This window comes from Pundamilia nyererei, unplaced genomic scaffold (genome assembly GCF_000239375.1).
Source record: "Pundamilia nyererei isolate P.nyererei 1_Seehausen unplaced genomic scaffold, PunNye1.0 scaffold00107, whole genome shotgun sequence".
Taxonomy (NCBI): Eukaryota; Metazoa; Chordata; class Actinopteri; order Cichliformes; family Cichlidae; genus Pundamilia; species Pundamilia nyererei.
The window spans coordinates 2,074,783-2,085,876 of NW_005187508.1; the positions used below are offsets into that span (position 1 = coordinate 2,074,783).

At 42.5% G+C, this 11,094-nt stretch overlaps 1 protein-coding gene across 1 annotated transcript in view; it reads right to left on the reverse strand.

The window, feature by feature from the left end:
- pcdh7a (protocadherin 7a) overlaps window positions 1–6,410 on the reverse strand; it is a 38,515-nt gene extending 32,105 nt beyond the window's left edge. Inside the window, exons 1-3 of the mRNA XM_005741207.1 lie at window positions 6,059–6,410; window positions 3,949–5,894; window positions 553–1,729 (exon numbers count right to left, since the gene is read on the reverse strand). Of these exons, the coding sequence (XP_005741264.1) occupies window positions 553–1,729; window positions 3,949–5,372 (2,601 nt within the window). The 5' untranslated portion in view covers window positions 5,373–5,894; window positions 6,059–6,410. The remainder of the gene's footprint in view (window positions 1–552; window positions 1,730–3,948; window positions 5,895–6,058) is intronic.
- Between the last annotated feature and the right edge of the window lie 4,684 nt (window positions 6,411–11,094).

An 11,094-nucleotide genomic window follows, 5' to 3' on the forward strand; every position in this document is an offset into this window, starting at 1 on the left:
ACACACACACACACACACACACACACACACACACACACACACACACCTAATGCTTTCGGCTTTGAGTTCAATGTACCATAAAAGGAGAACCACTTCAGTAATAACAGTTATTTTAACCACACACGCATTATAACAATGCATGCTGGACAAAGAACACACTCCAGTAGGCTCCAAACTACAAAGAAGCTGGCATTGCCAGTAGCCATCAATTGAGAAATGGGCTTCTTTATCTGGGGCAAATGTAGGCACATTTTCCCCCAAAAAACTGTCTGAAAATTACACCATGCAGGCTGCAGAATCTCTGCATTTATTCATTCTGCAGCCACAGCTCCTGCACTGTAATGTGTAGACATTGTGGCCGTTTAAGTAGGCCCCGGGGCAATACCATCGCTGTCAATATTTGTTATCATTATCAACAGTGTGGAATTGTGGTTCACATTTACCAAAAAGGGACAGTAGGTTTCATTAAATCTTTTACTTTGAGTTATTTAACTTAATGTACTCTGTGGGAGAAATCAGTTAGCATAAGACTGTATTAATACATGAAGTTACCTGTGCATCCACTAGTGAAGCATTAGCCAAGCTCTCATTAATGAAGACATGAACCAGCGCAGTGGCACAGAGAGAGGGGATGCCACTGTCATTCACTCGGACCACCAAACGATGTAGACCTCTGTGGCGGCGCTCCAGAGGCTCTGCCAGGGTGATCACTCCATTGGTGTGGCCAATCTCAAACAGTCGGAAGGGATTTCCTCCTACTAGAGAGTAGTGAAGATCAGCATTTGGGCCTGTGTCTGAGTCTATGGCTGTTACAGTTTTGACAATGGTGCGGGCACTGCTAGCAGGCGGTAGGAGGGTGTAGGACTCGTTGGCTGGAGAAGTAATTGCGGGGACGTTGTCATTTTCGTCCGTCACAAACAGCGAGACGGTGGCAGTAGCAGTTTTGCGAGGCTCACCTCCATCCACTGCCCGGACACGGAAAGTGTAGGTGGAAAGCTTTTCACGGTCAAATGATGCAGAAGAGAAGATGGTTCCAGTGTTGTTCTCAATGGAGAACAATTCTTCATTCTCTTTTTTACCATCTTCTCCCTCTGATTTTTCTCCTGTCATCTTCTCATCAACTCCATCCATCTCTACAAAAAGACTTAGTTCTGCATTCTGACCTTCGTCAGCATCAGTCACAGTGACCATGCCGACTGGACTGTTGGCTAGCAGATTCTCCTTTACATAAAATGTGAAGATTTCCTGAACAAACTTTGGAGCGTTGTCATTGCGATCGGTCACCTGAACAACAACACTGGCAGAGCCTTGTAAAGACGGGGTGCCTTTGTCCTTTGCAAAAACCCGCAGTTCATATCGCTCTCGCTGCTCACGGTCCAAAACCCCAGTGGCACGAATGTCTCCATTGTCTGCATCTATGTAAAATGGTCCATTAGCAGCAGGGTCGAGTGAGTAGGCAATTTCAGCATTCTTGCCACTGTCTGCATCTGTAGCTACAACAGTGACTACCCTTTCGCCAGGCGAGTTGTTCTCTGCAAAGTGGACCTCCACAACACTCTGGGCAAAGGTTGGAGCATGGTCATTGATATCTACAACTCGCACCATCAATGAGCTGTTACTAGAGAGACTGGGGCTGCCAGAATCTACTGCCACAATTGTTACACTGTACTCTTTTGTGGCCTCGTAGTCCAGCAAGGCAGAAGTGTGTAAGAAGTACTTTTTCTTGTTCCTGTAAAAAAAGAAAAAAGAAAAAAAAAAGAAACATGAATGCAATAGACATTTTACAGGGAAATGATATACGTCTGATCTCCAGTGGAGACAAATAATGATATTTCTTATTAAACTGCACTGGCACTGAGACACCAGGTGTTGCAGAAAGTTAAGTAGCTATTGTCTTGGTATTTTTATGGGAAATGTTCTATTATCATATCATACAAAATGTCACTTCTTTTGATTTTAGAAAGCCCACGGTCACATCTTCAAAAGTCTTGTGTTGTCTCTCCAACAGGAAAAAAAGCATAGAGATACGTAGATCACAGTGATTAGAAACAAAAAAAAAGACAAGCACTCAATTAAAAAGAAAGGACTAGAGAATACCTTGTTCTTTTTTTTGCCTGAAAATTAACATCTGTCGAATAATTTCACTTTTCTTTCAATCAGCTCTAATATTTGCTACTTTAATAATCATTGGATTTAAAAACATCTTCCAAGGTGACTGCAATAATCTGTGAAGGGACACTAACACTGGAGAAACTGTGATTGTGACATTTTAATTAAAACCATGTATCGATGTGGTGAAGACCTCTTATCGTTACCACTTTGACAAATTTCTTTAGTCGACAATAGCCTTACATTCAATAAAACCACTAACCTCCTTGTACAGGTGTCTGGTACTAACAATAATATCCTAAGAGGCTTTGTCTTTTTTTCTCACTCCTGCCATTCAATGCCTTAAGGGAACATTCTTATAACTGACTGAAGTGCACTGACATCTGTAGTCATCACTGCTGGAATAATATTATTTAAAAGTGCAAAGCCCTTGACTATAATGAATATTTGTGCCTTAAGTTTACAGATTGTAAGATAGCTTCCCTACTTTGTAATGTTAGTGAATGAGTGACACTACTTGAACTAAGCTCAAGTGAAATTGGCATGGAAAAACACTTGAATTCTCTGTGAAAAACAGAGATCTAGATGGAAACGGTTTGCCGGATGTGTTGTTATCAGTGTTAGAATAAGCAGGTGTATATACATTTTCATATGCTGTATATTTCTGAATCATGATAACAGTTCACACAGTTCAAGGTTTGTATGGTATGTATGGTGAGGAGATACCAGTGAGTGAGCCAAGAAGTAGCTTCACATTAGTGTACAGTTTATGGAAAATGGGGTTTGACAAATTACAAAAGAAGAAGAAAAGCATCTTACTAAGCTAATAGGCTCCTTCTAGAACAACTTTTATTCACCATTCATCACTGATTCTACAAGTGTGCGAAACGCTAATGGGGGGGATTAAATATTGTTATTAAAAATATATATATTCCCACATTTGATGTTTTGATAACAATGGTAGAGAGTCAGGTCTTTGTATATGGTTCAAAATCTCCCATAGGTGTTGTGCTGGGTTGAGATGGGGTTACTACAAAGACCATATGATTCATATCATTTTTATACTCATAAACCATTTAGTGACCCCTTGTGCCCTATGGATTAAGGCCATCAGTACAGAAATATTTCATCAAGCAATAAAGGTGAGCACTCAGGACACCTTTGTATTGATTTTTGGAGACCCTTGCCTTTAAGGGAACAAACTGTTCCAGGAACTTGACCTCCATAGCATGACAGAGCCCACAGAATCTCTCCGTATAAGGATCAAGGGTTCAAGTTTCCCTCTGACTGTTCACACATCTGTGTTCTTTGATAACTGAATTAATCACTGTACATAAGTGTTAATAAATAGCTATAAATTACCTGTGTTTGATGGAATTTTAAAGTTGTATTGTTTGATGTATATGACCCTTTTTTTAATAAACAATGACCTCGCTGTTGTTTTTCAACTCTGTCATTTTGATTCAGGTGCTTAATGATACATAGACACATGTTATTTTACTAATATTCTGCCTGTTTGCTAATGTTTTGTCCCCCGCTCAAGTGAAGTTGTGTATCATATTGAACTTTTATTTGAAATGCCTCATTACTTCATAATTACCAAAGATAACTTACTGTGTTGTGCTCCTTAAAAAATTTCCACCGTGCTTTGGCAAGGAATTATTATTAGGATAGAGGTTCATTATCTGACAGTGTATGCCCAAGTAACTTATTATCTAGTCTTTGATTCACTGTTGTTCAGCAAATGCTTAATGATAAACACTTATCCTGGCACATTTACTTTTAACTTTTCAGGATTTTGTGTAAGTTATCACTGTTAAATGTTTTGGTTCATCTTACCTGTCAAAGGCGTCATCTGCAGGTAAGGGTGGGAGCACTGTTTCCCCAGCCGGCTTGAGTGTGAATGGGACATCTCCTACTACTGTGCAAGTCACAGCTCCATTCTCTCCCTGGTCCCGGTCTGACACCTGGACCAGAGCTACTGGTGTGTCCACCAAGACATTCTCTGGCACTAAAGAGGCTCCGTCTCGTACAGGGATCCGGCCAATTTTTCGGATCTCTACAACAGGAACATTGTCATTTTCATCCCGAACAGCCAAAACTACCGTGGTTCGATCAGTGCGGGGTGGCTGGCCGCGGTCCCTGGCCATTACTGTGAACCTCAGTTGTGCCACTTCTTCTCTATCAATCCTGTGGAGAACGCTCAGCCATCCAGTTGCTTCATCCAGCCTTAGGAGTCGCCTGACAGACTCAGTTGCAGCTCCAAAGACGTACTCCACTTGCCCATTGACTCCAATATCACGGTCTGATGCTCTAACCTGGAGGACAGGTGTACCTGGAGGGGCATTTTCTGCCATTTCTGCTTCATATGTAGACCTCTCAAATTGTGGGCTGTTGTCATTCACGTCAGAGATAGAAACACGAAGCAGAGCTTGGGAGGAACGTGGTGGGTTCCCTCCATCTCGAACCCTCAGGACAAGCTCATATGAATCTTTTTGCTCACGGTCTAAGGTGCCTTTCACAATGAGCTGTGGCTGTTTTTCACCATCTGGTATATCTGCCACTTGCAGTTCAAACACACTGCTTCTAGCTCCTCCCCCATTATCTCCACTTCTACCCCTCCGGTCTCCAAGCCCATCTACTCTAGTAATGGGGTTTCCTCCTGCTGTGCGTCTTGATGAAGTTGACCCAGCCCCACCGTCCTGAATGAGCTCATAACGGTCAATGCCATTTCGCCCAAAATCTCTATCTGTGGCAGTGGGAAGCAGGTAAAGGGTTCCAATGGGCCGATTCTCTTCAACTGAGAGCTGCAGCACAGGTGAGGGGAAGGAAGGTGTATTGTCATTGATGTCTGTGATGACAACACGGCCTTCAAACAGGTCTACCCAGCTCTGCAGTGGCCCGATCACTGACACTTCAAAGTCCAAGAAACACTCATTTTCATCAAATATCATCTGGCACTGGGGGAGTTTCTCTCTGTCGATGCGCCGTGGGCCGGTTGTCAGCTCACCTGTCACATTGTCAATCTTGAAGTACTCTGAGCCGCTCTCCAGGGCAAAGGTGACATCCCCACTGCCTGTACCTGCTGTGAGGCCAAGGTCTGCGGCTACGTTGCCAATCTTGACGTCAGGTGGACCCTCCTCCGCCACCCGGTACCGGAGAGCTGAGTCGGCACCCGGTAGCTGAGTCAGCAGCTGCAGCACTAAGACCACGAGGCTGAGAACCTGCGCCGCGGAGGAGTGCACTGCACCAAGCCTCTGCATGGCTCTTTCTCTCGCTTCTCTCCTTCCCGCTCTGTCTGTCTCGTAGCTGCGGCTCGTCTCTTCTTTATTTATGTTCTGGTGTACCTCACGGCGTGGGTGTTTGGTTTATCCTTTCTTACCCTTTCTCTACCACTCTCTGTGGACTGCTGCCTGAGGTCCGGAGAAAAGCTTTCTGACTGTAGTTCACTTCAGTGGCACAGGCTTCTTTCTTCTGTTCTCCTCCTATACCCAGTGATTTTTATTTTCAAACTTCTATAGCAGCAGTGCTCTTATCTTGCTGGGCTGTTTAAGCCTCAGAGATATAAAAAAATCCATCCTGCTGCGAAAAATAAAACTAATTTATCAGAATTGGATTAATCCACTTCCTCACTTCTTTCTCTTCCCTCCGTAAACCGGAGAGCTATCCGGACAAGGGTGCTTATCAGTTCATAATGCTATTTGTAACTTCTTTTTATTCCAGTCACATTTGGGACAGAGGCTTTTCTCGCGTTTTTCACAGTTAGAAACTGCAATGCAGCACCACTAGAGGAAAGAAAGAGAGAGAGAGAGAGAGAGAGGGAGAGGGAGAAAGAGAAAACAGCCTCTCAGCTCTCCGGATGGTCAAAATTTACTCGAATCTCAGAAAAAGAATGAAAATCTGTTTGAAACAAGTCTCTGGGATCCTACTAGACTGGATCTTTTCTTACCTTCAGATCCAGCTGCGTTTTCCTCTTTTTCCCGCAGTGGAGCAACGTGCCAAGCAGTCGGATTCCTTCACGCAAGTTATCTGGAGAGAGGAGTGTTTTGCAAGCCGACTTTCTAATCATGTATTTTCTCATAAAATAGAAAAACCAGAGCCACTCTTTGTGGACTAAAAGGGGGGTATCCCGAGTGCAGCATCAATTTAGCATAATCCTGTGCAGCCCGTGTTCGGGATGGATGTCTCGGTGATGGACCGAGTGTAGATGCGTCTTTTTCCAAGAGTCCCGCATTCTCTCTCACTCCTCCACACGCGCCTCCTCCTCTGTTTTTTTTTCTCCTCTCACCTGCACTGCTCGGGACTGCTGCTGCTGCCTCCGGTCTCCAGCAATGCTGCAGTCTCTCTCTCTCTCTCTCTCTCTGTGCCTCTCTCTCTCTCTCTCTCTCTCTCTCTCTCTCTCTCTCTGTGTCTCCCTCTCTTCGCTACTGCAACATTTTTCCCCATTCGCGTAACTCGATCGCTGAGCTGTAACGGGAGAGGCAGCAGAGGCGGTGTTGGGTCGCTGTGTGTGTATGTCGGTTACCGGGGACAGACCTCACCCCCCTTCCTGTCATATAGAAAGATTAAATGGCTTGGTGTCTGGGCTGCTGACAGCTCCTGGTGGGGAAATATCTTTATTCACGTATTCATACAAAGGACAAGAGAGACGGATAGAAAAGAGAGTGATCTGGCTGTAATACAAGTCAGCCCAGCGCTCAGTCATATTTCTGCTGGTGCAGCTCTTTTGCAGAGGCAAGTGTAGAGGGCTTCATTCATTCTTTTCTGAAAGAGGCAGAAATCGACACAGCCTTTGCGCTCTCACGTAATGGGAAATTGTTGTAATATTTACAATCCTGTGACGGGTATAGTTGCACGGCATGCGTAAACTGTAACCTATAGTATACCTTCCACAAAGCACCACTGCAACCAATGCTCTATTGTAAATAAATACAGAAATACATTCCACGGATGAATTAAAAGTGGTAAGCATGCTATCTACCACTTTTTCTGATTTTATTTTATTTTCTTTTAACGTTCAGAGGTGTTTCGGTTGTTTCTTGGCTTTCACTGCCTCTTACATAGTCTACTCACACACGTGCACACACTGGTGTGGAGTTGTTGTCTCTCAGCGGAGGGACCTGCTCGGTGAGAAGCGCAATGCAGCATCGGTCCGCTGCTTACTGAACACTACCGGGATTTCCACGTTGCTGCTCTACTACATCACCTTTGCATTTCTAATTTCCAAGCTAGTCAGGCCGTTTGTTATAGAGCCACTAGCACCGTTTCTCTCCCGGCCTGAAAGCAGGGAGTTCCCCATAACACATAACATTATTGAAGGAGTGAGCCCTGTGCACCAGCCATTAGTGAACAGTTTATTGCTGACGGAGAGTAAACAAAGACTGACAAACTGCATAGACGGATGACATGTTGCCGTTTCTACCCTCTCTCCCACCCCCACTCCCCTTTCTCCCCCCCCTCCCAGCTGCACCAGGAGCTGTGGGTGTGTAAAGCGCTTATGGGCCAATGTGCTTAACATTCAGAGGCACCGACACTCGCCCGCTTCAAGCGCACTCACGCCCTCTATTGTCTGCCCCACGTGCGCGTTTGTTTCCCTCGAAATGAATCCTGGAATTCGCCTCGTGTTTTGTGCGCGCGGGCATGAGCGCGCACATTCATTTCTCGGAAGAAACGAGAGAAAGAAACAAACGGGCAATTAGAAAATGAAGTGCACGTGCGCGCCTGCTTGTGTGTATTGTTTGGCTCCTCCGGTCAGGTTAGTTCATTTTTGCTTCAGATGATTTAAGAAATTTTGGTCTCATTTGACCTAATAAAAAAATCATCTAATAAAAATATGCTGACCCGAACATGCTGTTATATCCAACCCATTAAGATATAATTGAGCACGAATCCTCCTTCATCAGCAAATGAACTGCACTTTCAATTTGCATATTGAATGAAAAGTGACCCGTGGTGTGTGCGTGCGTGCGTGTGTGTGTGTGGTCTAGTTAAACACAGAATGTCTTTTTTGTCTCTGCGCTGACAAGCTTTTTAGCCTAAAGGCTTAATCTGCTGTTTGTGCCACCGCAGCAGCAGTCAACAGTCTTTACATCATATTGTAATAACTACACAGAGAAATAAGGGAATAAGGGAAATAAGGGAAAAACCATTCCACAGTATTGATCATAAAAAGTTATTCATGTTAAGTATCATGAATCATGTTTGCTCGATGTCATCCAGGCAAATGATAATTGTTCCAGCACCATCCCTTTTAAGAGAATGCGACCTTATAATCAATTTCATTCAAATTTATGTATATGTGATGTTACATTGACATCATGGAGCTTTAACTACAGACATTCAGTCAATCAGAAACTTTCAAGGTGCATTATATCTAAAGCCATTATATGCCATTTCTTTGACATTTGTATTTTCCCCTCTCCGTCTATTCATTTTTTCTACTCAAACTGCATCATAAATGAGATTTGTTAATTGTTTATTGATTGCTGCCTCTGTTATGTTTTGGTAGAAGCACAAAGACGAACACCAGTTGCCAACTATCTGTGACACATTAGGTTGTTTGAGCATATATTTATACCCCAGTGTTCCCATCCAGAACTGCATCAAAAAAAGGCTGAGTGACTACAAAACTCATCACGCTAACCTCAGTGGTCATAAAGCCCTTTAAAACCTGAATCATCTTCACAGACCACCTACTTGACATCCTGCAGTCCACCTCCTACACAGAACACAAGCTGCAAGCCCAAGAATACATTTATTGATTCTTCCTGGTGGTGGACTTCAGCTCAGCGTTTGCGATTTGATCCATTAACTGCTTCACACGAATCTCTCCTAAATCACAATGCCTGCTTCCACCTGTTAAAGGATCGGCAGCTTCCTGGTAGGGGAGTGCAAATGAAGCTGCAGAATATTCCATCACTCCTTAGATGTGTGTACTTTCTGTTGCTCTTCTCCAGTTAAACACATCAGAATCTTTTTAATCCTTTTCAAACTTCTTGGGTTTGTATGTAATGCAAGCGTTAGATGAGTTTGCATAATGTTAAGGTGAACAGCTCTGGCAACCTTAACAAAATGGAATGATTTGTTCAATAAAAAAACATGAAAAAAAGCATTACAGGTGAAGAATGTTAGAAGAGGAATGCAGAAAATCAAGAAAAATATCAACAGTTGAAAAAAGAAAAAGTCATAATCAGTTCTAATAACTGCAACCACAACTTTAATTGCTTCCCTTAAGATTGTGCCTCACCACATCTTAGCATTCACCTTAGAAACAAGCAGGGAAGAAACCCTCTTCTTTGTTAACTCGGTTTTCAGAATTTCTCAACATACATAATATTTTTGTCATTTATGGTTCTTAATAATTCAAATCACTGTCACTTCGCCCACACCGATCTAATGACCCTATAAACATATATATCCTTATACAGTGAAACTGATATCTGTTTGTACATTTGACTGTGCCAATATCTAATTCTCCACAGCATGTGAAAAGCAGAGATACAGAGGAGGCAGGAGGCTGACTCCGTCCTTCACTGTGTACAATACCATAACACAGGACATTGAGGAGCTTGTGCACTCTTTTTTATGATGTGCTGGAGAGGGAGCATCAAGATTGGCAAAGCTAAATAGCTCAATAAGCCAGTCAAGAAAGCAAGCTGTGTTGTAGGATGAGCCCATATTGTCTAGAGGTAGTCAGTGAGAGTGGGATGAGTACAAGGACTGACTCAATCTTGCATGACCTTCATCCTCTTTATCATGGTGAAAGAGCCAATAAACCAAGCACCATCAGCACTGATGTGGGACTTTAGCCTCTGTCACCATTCTCTGACTTCTACCATGGATCAGCCCTCATGGCTTTGTGTGGACAGTATACTTTGCTGTTATGTTGTGTATGTATAATGTTTAATTTTTATACACCTGGTATTTAATGTGTAGAAGACATTTAATAAAGGAACAAAGAGCACGGGTGTCCTTCAATATGAAATTACAGCTTAGTTCACACACCCATGTGTACATTAGACTATTTCTAGAATAAAAGGTTTCTGTTTGTTAATATGTTGTCATAGTTACAAATCTCTGGATGCAAGGAATATTACAGTTCAGTTCACATGCCCACGTGTGCATTGGATGATGTCTAGAATAAAGTGTTTCTGTTTGTTAATATGTTATCACAGTTACAAATCTCTAGATACAAGGGATATGCTTTATTAAACTGGACTCTGGAATAACTTAATCACATTTGAAAACACTGGTACTGGTGGGCTATATTAGATGAAATGCCAATTAGTAGCTTTTGTTAGCAAGGTCTGGTAATCAACGGTTTGATGTCTTTTCAAAGCAGCTTGAAACAGCTGCAGTAACAGACCTCTAAAGAGGCCCAATCATTCACATTCTAACTATGAGAGTGTCAGTCAAAGAACTATTTTAATATTGAATAAGTCCAGGGTAAGGAGTCTGACAAAGAAGAACAGCAATTACAAGGTGAAATGATCTAATGGTGATGATCTAACTCCACATTTTGCAAATGTTCCTAAAACTTGCAGTTATAATTCCAACAAATGCATATTTGTCCTATTTTAACTCTTTGTAAAATAATTTCAGTGACAAGCATCTATCTGAATTTTATGCTGGTTTGTGTACTTGCTTCCCAGAGTTGTGAACTATAAATCATGTTCTACATGCTGGGAACTACTAATGTTCTAATAAACTAATAAAGCTCCTAGAAATAAAACCCCTGCCGCTGTCTGTTCGTCCTTTACTCTCTGTCTCAGTCAGTGTTATGTGAGAAACTTGTGATCAAACTAAAAACATGCAGTAATTTCATGTCTAATTTGCAGTGATCTTGTGTGTCACCTGAAAAGTGACTCTTTCTCATTGAAAGGTTGAAAACCACTTAAGAATAGAATCCCAGTGATCTATACTGCATTATTTTTTTTTCTTTTACATCAGCATTTAAGAGCTAGCTTCTGCATAATGTCAGCTTTT